We start from the raw sequence: 14,097 nt of genomic DNA, 5'->3' as shown, positions 1-14,097 counted from the left end.
GAACAAAAGCGTCTGAAAGACATACCATTCAGATATAGCCTACACATTTTACCCACAACCAGACACAGGTTGAGAGCCCATACAATGGCTGTGAGTCATGGAAATGTCAGGTGTACATATGTGTGTGTATGTGTGTGTGTGTGTGTGTGTGTGTGTGTGTGTGTGTGTGTGTGTGTGTGTGTGTGTGCAAATGTGAAAGATTCGATGTAAATGTGTTTCCCTGTTCTGACATTTGTTCACATGCCTGTGTTTGTGTGTATATGTCTGTGTGTGTGTGTGTGTGTGTGTGTGTGTGTATGTGTGTGTGTGTGTGTGTGTGTGTGTGTGTGTGTGTGTTGTGACTCAAGAAGTGAAGTAGGATTCCTGCATGGAATACAGACGGTCGATGGGCGTTAAGAGGGTGGGGTCACTTGATGACAGACAGTCGCCTAGGTGACAAAGGGAGTCTCCGTCCATCTCTGAGTAAAGGGGCTCACAGCCTGCAAAATAATCGCGAGAAGACAGAAAGAGAGATTGAACAAGAGAGAAGAGAGAGGGAGTGAGCAAACAACAGAGAGAATGAGAGTGGAAGAGAAATAGCTAGAGAGTAATATAAAAATAATAAATAATAAAGAAATGAGGAGGGATTGAAATGATAAACTAGATGAGATGAGAGCGGAGGGGAGGTCTGTCTCACCATAGGGATGCATGTGGTCTCCTGGCATCTGTGGGGGAGTAAGCCCCTGTCTGAAGTGGTCCATTTTAAAGCCCTGTGTCTCCATGGCGATAGTCTGCTGCGGGGGCAGGGAGGAGAAAGAGGCCAGTCCTTCCAGGTCAGAGGTCATTCCACAGGGGGGCACTGTTAAAGGCAGACAAAAACACAGTCTATACCTCTACACACGGCAGTCTGGTATCAGTCTAGCTCAGCGGTTCCCAAACTATATTTTCCCCACGTACCACCTTCTATGTCCTGACTCGGCTCACATACACCACCACTGTAAAAGGCACACAAAAACACAGTGGGTGCGTCTCATTTGGTGTTTTATACACCCTCCCTTCCTTCCTCGATCCTCGTCCTCACTGATCTAGATAGAGAATGATGGGGCGGCACCAATGGAATAGTCTATCCAGTGTTAGTTATAGATCAGTAGGGAACGCCCCTTCAGGATCGAGCATCGAGGAGAGTGTTTGAGAGCCACCCTACAGTATACCTCTACACACGGCAGTCTGGTATCAGTCTAGCTCAGCGGTTCCCAAACTATATTTTCCCCACGTACAGTACCACCTTCTACGTCCTAACTCGGCTCACATACCACCACCATCCGATACATTAAAAAGTAACACATTCTATTGATGCATTCCAGGCATCATGTTTAATAAGCCTTGTTTAAAAAAAAAAAAAAAAAAAAAATCAAACGTATCCTACTATAGAGTTTACAAATGACTTGTTTCCATATCATTATCACCTGATTCAAAAATATGTATTTATTCATTCATTCATTAATTACAGAAAATTTGAAAAGTTCATTTTTAACACCTTTCCGCCATAGCCCTTTTTATCTTGCGTACCCCATACGTACCACGGTTTGGGAATCCCTGGTCTGGCTCATTGTCTGGTATCAAACACCAACCCATTCAGATCAATGACTCCATCTATTCTACACTATTAGATCACTGTCTCAAAAAGTAATATTGGATGAATCTGTACTGCATAATGGAGTGCTCGTTTTTGGCCTGTAAGTGTGTGTGTGTGTGTGTGTGTGTGTGTGTGTGTGTGTGTGTGTGTGTTTTCACCCCACACCTGTGTGTAATCCTGGTCCGTCGTGTGTGTCCTGTGGGGACAGCTGCTGCTGCTGCTGCTGCTGCTGTCGACGGGCCAGTTTCTTCATCTGCCGTTCATTAATGAAACACACAGCGCTACACACATCAGACCCCATGTAATACATACACCACTGCATATCACTGGTTCCTATCGCCAAGACTGCCTTCCTTCCTCCCCCCCCCAACACGTACACACGTACACACACACACACACACACACACACACACACACACACACACACACACATGCACATACACACACGCACACACACACACACACAAAGGCTTTGTTGAAACATGCTCATTCATCAGTGACATACAGAACTAGCGCGCATACACACACACACACACACACACACACACACACACACACACACACACACACACACACACAATACAAGCACAAATACACACAATCACACACACACACACACACACACACACACACACACACAGCTGCTTTGTAAGGAAATACAGGAGGTAATCTGAGCAATCAATCTGAGAGATGTCATCAGTTTCCAACATGACATGATAACATGACTTATTTCCTCACTGGCAGCCCACACAGTGCCGAGAGAGCTGCCGCATTAATTGTGTATGCTGATGTACTGGACCGGTTGGTGTGTGTGTGTGTGTCTGTGTGTGTGTGTGTGTGTGTGTGTGTGTGTGTGTGTGTGTGTGTGTGTGTGTGTGTGCATACAGTATGTGAGGGAGAGTACCTGTGTCTGTGTATGTGTGTGTGTGTGTGTGTGTGTGTGTGTGTATGCGTGTGTGCATATGTGAGGGAAAGTACCTGTGTTTGTGTGTTTGTGTATATAAGAAAAATACGTGTGTGTGTGCATCTGTGTGTGTGTGTGTGTGTGTGTGCGTGTGCAAGGGCATCGCGTTACCTTGGCTCTTTGGTTTTGGAACCAAACCTGGACGACTCGCACACTCAGGCCGGTCTCTGCTGCCAACGTTTCTCTGACCTTCCAGTTGGAGAGAGAGAGAGGGGTAGAGAGTACGGAAAAGGGAGAGAGAGACAGAGAGAGAGAGAGAGAGAGAGAGAGAGAGAGAGAGAGGGAGAGGGAGAAAATGTAGAGTTCGGAAGGGGGGGTGGGCAGGAAGAATGAGAGAAGAAGGTGGAAATAGAGAGGTTGAAACTATACTGTGACCTTCATGGTCTGCAGGTCTCATCGAGTAACCACTGCTTTGACTCAGGTGCTGGTGTCAGATAAGCACCACATACATTGAAGCAGACTCTGTGTGTGTGTGTGTGTGTGTGTGTGTGTGTGTGTGTGTGTGTGTGTGTGTGTGTGTGTGTATGTGACAGGATATGGTGCACTTTTTAGTAAGTTTATAAGGGTGAAATTATAGAACCCTAAAGTCTGAGCAATTTATAATAGTACATTTATAATAGTAAAGCAACACTAAAGCACTTGTTCCTCCATCGCATGCACGCTATTTGTTTATCCAGCAAATAACGATGTCCCCAGACAAGGTAGAGTATGTTGCATGATTTGATTTATGAGTATGATGTATTGGGACATTGATGAAAGTCAAATTTGTAGTTTCTTATGTCTAATTTCATCAAACTACAGATACACAACCTGATGTGGTAAAGTTACATAGTGCGGTTGTAGCTGATGGAGGTCCACGAGTGAATACAGCGGTGCTGTTCACCCTGTTACGAGTTGATGAACCGCTGAAATGATTTTGGAAACATTGTTTTATGGTATGAAAAACTCTTTAGTGTTGCTTTAAGGCTGTCCTCATATTCAGATTCAATAGCCTAGGTGCACAAAAGGCTCTTCCTGTACACTCATTTCCGGTGGAAATTAAACTGTTGTAACGGCATCTTCTGTTATATAATGCTCGTTAAATCTTCCACTCTGACACGGAATATCTTGTTCAACTAATAATAACAATTTCAACACGTATAAATCTTTCTTTGTCGTAACGTGCTGATTCCCAGGTGCAGCATCCAACCGGGTCCGTGTAGACACTAATTGCATTACCAATAGCGGCAGGCTCAAACACACCTGGCTCCACCGGAAACAAACGAGCGTACAGAGAGCCTTTCCTGCATGTAGCGTATTGCTCCCAATAGCTAAGAAGTGCACGAGGTAAACGGGTGGACTAGCTACCTTTCTGCAGGGTTTGGAGGACACCTCGAAGGAGGCCTTAAAGGCTCGCCTCTGCTGAGTGGTCAGGATGGTGCGGGGCCGTTTGGGCCGTTTGTGGTCCAGGCTGCCACTCCTATTCTGCTCACTGGTGGCCTTACTGCTGCTGTCCTCATCCTCCTCCTCCTCCTCGTCATCTTCGTCATCCTCACTTTTACCTGCAGGAGCAACGGTCAAGGATGATAAAACTATTCACTGCACACCACTCACCAGGGTTTCTGTCCCACTTTGTCCTCAATTTAAGTGAATCCACATCCTACTTCAAATATTCAGGGTCGTAGGCTATTTGCATTTACCTAAATGCATGTCTAACATGACCTGCCACATGGTCTACGTCCATGGCAATGACTGACATACGAATAAATTCTATCAATATAAATGTCCAATATTAGATTTGTTATGGTAGCATTTGACATTTTTTACAACATGATGATTGCTTCTTTTTGGTGTGTGTGTGTGTGTGTGTGTGTGTGTGTGTGTGTGTGAGAGAGAGAGAGAGATAGAGAGAGAGAGAGAGAGAGAGAGAATGTGTGTGTGTGTGTGTGTGTGTCTACACATCTCTACCTGAGAGGCTGCTCTCCGGACTGGCGGGCCTCTGGTGGTGGTAGTCGGCGACGCAGAGCAGCCTGCCCTCCCTCAGCACACACTGGTCCCCTCTCTGCAGGCTCAGCCCACACGCGCTGCACCGGAAGCAGGCCAGGTGGTACACCGCCTTCCCCGCCAGCATCACCAGCTCAGCGGGGCTGATCACCTCCTCACAGCCCTTACAGCGCACCGCAAACAGCCTGCACACCAGTGGACAGACATATGCTATTTACAATCAGCTCACGCCATTTGGGCAGGTCAGATAGCTTAGATACGGAGGTATGGAGAAAACACTCGCACAAGAAACACTGGTCATCAGATGTGGAGGAAGTGCACAGTTAGCATACATGAATATCATTTGTGGTCTTCACAAAATGAAGTTATGATAAACTTGTGCACAACCTAACAATGTCCTGGAACCAGGAGTTTAACAATGTGGTATGTGTGTAAGAGAATATGTGTAAGTGAATATAATAATAAGTTTACATTTGGGTTAATCATTCCTGGCTCATAATGGCTTCATCTGACTATGTAAAAAAGTCTTGTGGTACATTTGGTCATGATGGGATGTAGAATATAGGATCTTTTGAACAAATCTGACATATGAGCTGCTTAATTGCAGTGTGGATGTTCTGTATTCTGCAAGTGAGAGGGCAAATTACATTGCAGATGTTGTACGACCTTTTTCAGACGGTTGTGAATGAAATTAAAAGTCCTATCCCAAAACGAGCAAATGCATTTGCATTGCAATAAATTCTATCTGGGCAACTTTTATCAGTTATTAAGTTCCATGTTCTAATCATCTAATCTATATTGTGATATAATTGTACTGCAACTTGAACTACAATACCGAACCACTATCTCATTTTAAGGCTTAAAATCAATACCATGACATTTTAGACTTTCACAGACTTGTAAGACACCGTAGAAACCCTTTAGAGAAGACAGTGTAACACAAAGCATACATTCTAAACACATTTTGGGTCAACATTTCCATTTTCAGCAGAGACAGGTGACCTCCCGCTCACCCTTGCCCCACGCACATGCAGAAAGACAAACAGACACACACACACATACACACACACAACTCTGAAACCCCCCCATCACCCATCTCTAATGTCACTCATGAGGGGTCCTGTGGGATTCTAGGAATGTTGCTGAGTCGCTCCTGTCACCGAGGAGTCAGACTAGCTGAATACACACACACACACACACACACAAAAACGTACTCATTCACTCACACACACACTCATGCAGGCACACAGGCCCCCACACTCACACATTCAAACATAAACGCACACACACAAACACAAACACAAACACACACATAGGTACACTCAAGCCAAACATTCAGACGCAATTCACTTTCATACACACACTCATATCTCTTGCACGGCCAGGGTTAGCCGCTTAAGCGCCTGGCAACCGTCTTTGGTGGGGCGGGGGGGCAGTTTAAGTGGCTGGGCGCTGGGCTCTCCTCCTCTCTCCGTGTCTGGGGGCACCTCTCCCAGGGAGCAGCAGAAAGGATCTCTCCAGGCCGTGGCTCCAGCCACCAGGGATGAATTCCGGCTGAGTCCCCCTCCTGCCCCCTCTCTCTCTTTTCCCTCTGGCTGGAAGAGCCATCTTAACTCGACTTAACCAAGCCGAGACAAAGGCAAGGGCCTGGCCCCGGGCTGCTTCAACCTTATTGTCTCACACTGGCAAGCAAAGTGTTTGTCAGCATCGAGTGTGTGTGTGTGTGTGTGTGTGTTGGGGGGGGGGGGGGTCTCAGTGTGGTTTCTGAGGCTCAGCTTGCTGATGGGGAGGGGGAGGGGGAGGGGGTTAGACAGGTGCCACTCAAGCAGGAGAGTGACGCGTTGTCAGAAAATGTTTGAACTGAAGTCATGGCAAGTCCAACAATGAACGTTCCACATCAAACAGGCATAAAAGTGCTTTTTGAAGTCTGGATGATTCCTGATAGTTAACAGCTGAATCATCTCATCATATTACTGCATTAGCTCTACTGCAGAGCTCGACCACAAAGCTCTAAGTTCTTGCTTTCAAGGAAGTGCTGTATTACAGAAGTAAGGTGTCACAGTAAGTGAAGTTCTGGGTTAGGGTCATTGTGTTTGCACACACAACAGAGAATTGTCCCATATAAGCAAAACAGCCTCCCTCCAATACACAGTAGTGACACATGCAGACACACACAGACATGCGCAGCCACATACACACACACTCACACACACAGACACACACACACACACACACACACACACACACACACAGACACAGACACAGACACACTGTAGACATTCTCTCTTGGATGAGTGTAAACCGCAACAGCCAAGAGCCTGCATTACTGAGACCTCTTAGCGTTGCCGTGGGGTCGTCAAGGAAACCCCTGAGCCTGTTTTGGAGCTCATGTGCTGACTGTGTCTAAGCCGTCTGTCTGTGAGCGTGAGCGTCTACAGTATGGACCTATCCCCACCAGGCTGTCTGTCAGGGCATACGCAACGCTCAGAGAACCAAAATGGGGTACAATCTCATTCACAGTGCAAATGTTGTCTATACTGACGTAGACCAATCACAACCAACACCATTACGTGAACGTGTCAGGTATACAGACCTGGTTCTGGGTATATGAAGCACATTTCAATACATGCTATTGAGCAATACCGGGGTAAATATAATGACATTGTTGCTATAACATTTCATCTCATTACCAAGACCTCCGGGTCTGTCTCACACACAGGCGTGCCTTCCCCCCCTGATGGGAACCGGATTCCTGAGGGAGTCTGAAGTGGCCGTCTTGAGTGGGCCTGACCAGGCCCCGCAGCTTGATGGACTTCCCTCAAGCACGAATGCATAATTCAGCTCGCCACGCACGGCTCCTGAAGAAGCACGCTGATGCTTCCTCACTTCCCAGCGATCAAGCCCTCGGCCGTAATGGCCGTTTACGGGTAAACACAGCGACCTACAAGCCCCCCCCCCCCCCCCCCCACTCCCCGTCCTGATCAAAAGATACATTTTCATTTCCGAGTAGGCGTTTTTCGTTTTTAATATTTTAGCGTCTCCTGGATGTGTGATTGACGTGTGCAAGGAGACCATGGATGAGCTGGACCACACACTCACACACACTCAGGCTCTGAGAGTGAGATTTGGTCACGGTGTGTTTGGAGAGATGTTGAGAGCCATTACTGGTTGCAGCATTAGCGTATAGAGGAGCATCAGCAATAGGTTGGCTCTCTCAGGTGAGCAGGCAAAGTGGTGGAGGAGGGAAAGAAAACACCATTTCCCAGAACCCCTTTTTTTGTGCTCAAGATCTGCAAAGCCAAATGTAAACTTAATGATGAAAGCCCTCAAGCTCAAGTTTCACTCTGCTAGAGAGTGTGTGTTCTAAGACACTTCAACAAAAACGGTTGAAAATATGGAAATCTGATCATGAGGCGCACACCATCACTTGAGCATGTGCAAGACAGGCAGACCCCTCATTATGCAGCATTACGAAACACACACACACACACACACACACACACACACAGGAGAAAGCCAAATCACACCAAAAAGCTCAAATCATCACGGTCCACCCTTAGTTGAGTTAGGGATGAGCGACTGACCCAGTTTTCCTAGCATTGGTGCCCATTTTTGGCTGGCATAAGTGCCAGGGCCAGGATTGGCACTGGGCATGTGGGTAATTGGTCAGGTCAGATAACTCACGGTCGGGCAGGCATCGTCCCAGTGCTGAAGAGGAGCACTGCTGGGCACAGGAGCATCCAGATGCCACGGAAACCGTGCACTTACAAGCCCATTCCACCTGATAATACACACGCACACAGACACGGACACAATCACACACACACACACACACACACACACACACACACACACACACACATGCACACACACACACACACACACACACACACACACACACACACACACACACACACACACACACACACACACACCAGCAGCACAACATGCTGAAGGTGCACACAAGCACATGCTCACCTACACACCAATGCTGACATGTAAGCACCCAACACACACACACAAACAAACACATGCACAAACACACACACACACACACACACGCAAAAAACCACAGAAGCAAAATCTCCAAACTGCCCAAAAGCCCTGAACTGCACCATGAACATATGGCCCACTCCCCACCTCTTCCAACCGCTCCTCTTTTCTCCCCTCCAGACTCTCATCTATCATCCTCCATTACTTTCGCTTACTGTAATCATTTATGCTCTTCAGGAATCGCACACCTATGGTTGGAAGGTTCTGAGAAATGTGCGGTTCAATCTGCGCTGTATACTTCAGCTTGACAGGTATCATATCTCCGATTCCTTTCACCTCTTCTCCCTTTTATTCTAGCAGCTTTTCATCTCCTTGTGTGGCATGCTTTCTCTCTTCTTTTCTCTGTCCTCTCAACTCCTCCCCACTCCTCTATTCTTCAACCGCCAACTCCTTTCCTCTTTTCCAAACTGTTCCCTTCACAATGAACTTTAAACACTTGCATGTTAAACCCCCCCCCCCCCCCGCCACTGTGCTCTATGCATTTGTTTCTCCTTTGTTTTTCCCCCTTCCATATCTCATAAAAAAAAAAAAACTGCATAATAATTTGAGGCTCCAAAATATGAGTTATACTTTCAGGAGTTGTATGGCCTATAGTTCCTTTGTCTTGTACTGGACACATTTTGTGGATGACTTGCTGAAGTCCGCCCATGTCTACCCTTCTACCTGCCTCTCCCTGCTTTTGTCCTCCTATCTTCCTCTCCTCTCCTCTATCTTCTCTTTTCTTCTCCTCTCCTCTCCTCTCCTATGGCTTCTTTTCTCCTCTCCTCTCCCTCTTCCCCTCTCTTCCTCGCTGAGGCTCATAGCTGGCCAGGTCCTGGCCTGTCTCCCGTAACCCTCCGCAGGATTCTCTCCCTGCTTATTACGAACGCAGTGGTCATTTTTTGATCATTATCACTCTGGCCAGCGAGGCCAGGCTGCCGTTCGGGTCAGAAAGGAGCCTACTGGCCAAGCGGGGAGGGAGGGAGTCGCGGGGGGTGAAAGAGGGTGCTCTTCTGGCAGGTGTTCTATTGTCTTCAAAGGGTGAACCAAACACCGCAGAAATCAGGAAAGCATATTCATATGGATAGAGGAGACAAAGAGACCAACAGTTAAATAAATAAACGGATTCAGTAGATAGATAGATAGATAGATAGGTGGATAGACAACATGTTGCCAGAAAATATATACATGTATACATAAAAACTGGTGTGAACAATTTGAATAATTACAGTAATGTGCTGATTTTTGAGGTATATTCCTCTATAATCCAAACATAAGGAGTAAACGTCTAAGAAAATGTATGTGTGTATCCATCATATGTGTCTGTATATAGGTGCGTACGTTAAGTGTGTGTGTATGTGGGTGTGTGTGTGCTTTTTTTCAGATTTGCAGGGGGTCTGCTTGCCGTGACGACGTTGCCATATGCTGTCCCCAGCTTGCTGTTGCCACGCCGATGGGTCTAGCTAATTTAACACATCCTGACAGTGTGTCAGTTGAGCTCTCCCCCGGTGTCACACCGTCGTCCATCTCACCCCCTCACACACACACACACACACACACACACACATTCCTAAGACACACACCCACGCAGTCACCTTGCTTTATCAGCGATCTGTGCCAATAGCGCTCTGACTATCACACACATAAACATAACTACACAAATTACCCCCAACTCCTACATACTGTAAGCTTTCATATAGCCAAAACAAACCTTATAAAACTCACTCGCTCACACACAAACCTACCGTGACAACCCTGCAAAATGCTACCCAGGTGCATAACATGCATACAAAACTCTTGTGTATATTACATCCAGATAATATGAAACCTCTCTCTCTCTCTCTCTCTCTCTCTCTCTCTCTCTTTCACTCTCAAATACACACAGCCACAAATACACAGAGTCACACTCACTCACACACACACATCAAATCTCCCAGCCATTATAGGCTAAAACGACAAAGTCTGTAAATAAAACACCCACTTGAAGTAGGCTAACCGTATATGCATTGTTCCCTGAATATGAGATGAACCTCTCTGTACAACCTGGACAACATTGTACCATCACTATCTCCTACAACTGGATAATAAATGGATCTATAATGATCGTCCATTGAGGATATGTTATATTTTTTGTCTAAGTTTCAGACAAAGAGCAATCGAGTGCAGAAAGCTTCTATCAATAGGCTATGTAAATTTATACAATTCTAAAGTTGCTAGCCTGAGCAATGTTTTATACATTCATTATTATTATTATTATTATTATTATTAGGCTATTAGACGAAAATAGATAGGGATATAAAAATACAATCGAATTTTGAATGTATGATTAATTTGGAACGTTCATAGATAATTTTAGAAAACACAACTGAACGTGTTCGATTACATTGACTTTCTGCCAAATAAAGCAAAGTGGGATGAAAGTCGCACCGAATGAATGTGATGGTCAATAAATTAACACTAATGTAGACATAGGCCTTCATCATTAAGATTAGGCTACATCCATGCGGGGAAAGTCACAGCCAGCTCTAAATAACTCAAACAAGTTCCAAATACCCCGGAGCACATGATGTTAAGAGCTGTCATGGTTAAATTGGGTTTGACTTTTACTAACGTAGGCTATAGGCTACAGTCAGTGACTCGATGTAATGGAATTTCCAAGAATGTGGATTGCCTTCTGTCGTCTCCTTGCCTCTCGCTAGGTGGTGGCTCCTTTGGAGGACAATGTGGATTAGACGGACATCATCCAGACTCGAAGTGAACAATACACACACAAGCAAGAGTGTCCTTACGTTGGAGATGCTCCCTCCTAAGAGTCAGGCACCGACACACCAGGAGACAAGAAAGACAAACAGAACAGCCCGAGGGAACATCACCAGGGGACAACACACACAGCAGCAAGAAGAGCCATGGATTTTGTGGTCAACGCTTCATGTGTAACTTTCACTGACAAGTCATTTTTCTTACATGTTTTCGGAACTCCTCGTGAACATGGTCATTAAAAAATGCGAGTGAGAAAGTAAAGAATAAGTTTTAGCCTACATAACTTAGTTCTCAACGCTGTTGTCCAACTGACAACAGAGTCGCACTGCCTGACAGTAGGCTATGCTGCCTACAGACAAAGAGCTACCTTAATTGGTGATCTGTGGCTGTGTGCGTTTAACGAAGTTAAATCATGTGTGATTGGCTACTTACTTAGTGTAGTCGCGCCTGCAGTAAAGTTTGTTGTCTCGCAGAAAGCAGGAGTGCGTGAGGGGCTCGCGGCAAGTAACACACTGAACGCAGCTTTCATGCCAGAGGCCGTCATGCACGCGGAGCAGGTACTTGTCACGGATGCGCAGGTGGCAGCCCTTGCACACGGCGCTCGGAGTCAAATCTACGGGCAGAACAAGTTGAGTTAAGATTTGTACTATCTTACTGTCTCCTGATTATACTTCAATAGAGTCTGGCAACTCTCTAGATCGACATTTTGTAAGATTTTACGATTTTTAGCTGTCAAAAAATAGGCATAGGCTATTGCATCTGTTTATTAAAGGGTAGCCTATATGTATAACGATTCTGAAAATATATGTGATGATAATAATAGCCTGCTATTAAAAACGAATGAAAACAGCTATATCGGTAAAGCCTATTTTATTTAGGCCATTCAATTATTTTTAATTATTTGACCAAATGCAGTGTGTCACTCACATAGTCTAACTAATTAAATAATTAGGCCTACATGTTTATCACATGTCTTGAGGACAAGTTTTTGAAAAGTTAAAAAGAACGTCTCATGAGTTGCAGTGTGTTTGCTGAGCGCGTAAAACTCACCTGGTACCAGCAGCGACTTGCCTTCTACCATGGTCACTGAAATTTGATTTTCTGCAGGGAAAACATATCAAATCAGACATGATCATTTTAATATTTAAATAACAAAATTAAGAAAAGTTATCAGCTATATTATTATCATTTTAAAATGGAATCAATAAGACACATTGAAACAAAAAGTTTAGCTGGTCTTGCAGTCCCTTTGTTGTTAACGTTACAGTTTGCAACGTAGGCTATCAGTAAACAGCATCATAAATATTTATGGTAGGCTTGTATAGGGTATAAAACAGTTGCATATCTTACCACAAAGTCTTCCAAAGACATCAACTTTAACCTCCGATTTTTATTTCCTGAGCATCACCGCAGGTGTAGGCTAAGGAATGTATGAATCTGATCAGCGAAACGGGACAGACGCTCGTTGCTCTCAGAGTATAGGCTAAAGACACACCGAAGAAAGTTTCACATTTACGGATATCAGCAGTGGTTCCCCCCGCTTGCTATTGATCAGCTGTGAGTTAACCCATTTGTAAAATGACAGAGTCCTTACTCCCCTCTTCCTTACTTCATTCTCTAGTCATCCTCCCTCTGTCAATTCCCTTTCCCTCCTCCCATCCTAGTCCTAGCCACCATACCTCCTGCCATAGGCGTCCGAGGCGTGGGCGGTGAATCATGTTTTTTTTTTTTTTGTTTATTTTGATCTGGACGGACTAAGCCACTGCTCAAGTAAGTTATTTTATTATTATAATATGGTTGATAAACTGTTAATTGAGGGCAACTATACATTAAATATTAAAACGAAAGTCAACGTTATTTACTGTCTGAGTATTATATAGCCTATAAAATAAGCGCAATATTCATTCTTGTAGACACCGCGATTAATATGATAATATGTTTATTGGCAATCTCAATTATGAAGGCCAGTGTTTTAGTCAATGCTTTTTAGTTAAGTATGATGTGAGATCTTAGGCTATCGTGTGCTTAGAGTTGAAGTTGACTTCTGGTGGAAAGGGAGAATCAATGATGCTGACTGATAAATTAATTTAGTCTTACTTACAGAATGTGATATCTCACATTTACAGGTAGGCTAAACTTAGGCTACTCGTTCTTTTCGCCACAGCACCCTTATATTACACCTATAAGGGTGGGTGTGGGTTATTTCCTCTAGACCTTCACAAATAAGTAAAACTTCTTTGACATATCCTAAACATAAAGAATAGTAAATAAGGTCCCTCACCTCGCCTGAGTCGAGTATTTTCAGGGAAATAAATTAGTCCAACATGAACTGAATAAAACAATTCCATGCCACGCCAACCGGCTATAACACAATACAGAATGACAGTTTGAACAAAGGCAAATCTGCAAAACACAACGGGACGCCACTCTCAGAAAAAAATGTGCGGCATCTTTTCATCATCTCAATAAGTGACTAGGTAAGTGAAAGTCCACTCTAAACAAAGCGGGCGCCGCAGTCTAAAGCTGAGATGTAGGCTACATTTGTGGAGTTGTTTTCCATCCAGTAATCATCTGTCTGTAATGGGCTGTGGACAAAATCAGTATTACTTCTTACTTACTTCATTTTCGATCATCCCCGGGGTCCTGCCAGGCCACTGGAGAATCAAGATCCATGCATTTTTATTACAAAAAGAGCGCCACCTGCTGTCTATTTTGCACAGTTTGCACTGCTTTTTTTGACTGC

General features: G+C 44.8%; 1 protein-coding gene across 1 annotated transcript; it reads right to left on the bottom strand.

Moving 5' to 3' along the window:
• Window positions 1–342: 342 nt before the first annotated feature.
• lmx1a (LIM homeobox transcription factor 1, alpha) lies at window positions 343–12,435 on the bottom strand. The gene is made up of 8 exons (XM_062556471.1): window positions 12,405–12,435; window positions 11,787–11,967; window positions 4,527–4,747; window positions 3,927–4,120; window positions 2,691–2,768; window positions 1,781–1,868; window positions 677–838; window positions 343–479 (listed from the first exon to the last, which is right to left on the bottom strand). Exons 1-8 carry the CDS (start codon window positions 12,433–12,435, stop codon window positions 343–345), a joined length of 1,092 nt encoding a protein of 363 aa, XP_062412455.1.
• Window positions 12,436–14,097: the final 1,662 nt, after the last annotated feature.

Source organism: Sardina pilchardus, chromosome 15 (genome assembly GCF_963854185.1).
Source record: "Sardina pilchardus chromosome 15, fSarPil1.1, whole genome shotgun sequence".
Lineage (NCBI taxonomy): Eukaryota > Metazoa > Chordata > Actinopteri > Clupeiformes > Clupeidae > Sardina > Sardina pilchardus.
The sequence above is the reverse complement of the archived record's forward strand: the minus strand, read 5'-3'. Positions and strand labels throughout refer to the sequence as shown.

What these genes read in the sequence shown, in the direction of transcription:
- lmx1a (XM_062556471.1), bottom strand. Translation starts at nt 12,435, where the DNA reads ATGGTAGAAGGCAAGTCGCTGCTGGTACCAG. An exon ending in TGCAGGCGCGACTACACTAA is followed by an intron (nt 4,748 to 11,786) that starts GTAAGTAGCCAA and finishes ACTGGTGTGCAG; the next exon opens with GCTGTTTGCGGTGCGCTGTA. An exon ending in AGACCACATGCATCCCTATG is followed by an intron (nt 480 to 676) that starts GTGAGACAGACC and finishes ATTATTTTGCAG; the next exon opens with GCTGTGAGCCCCTTTACTCA.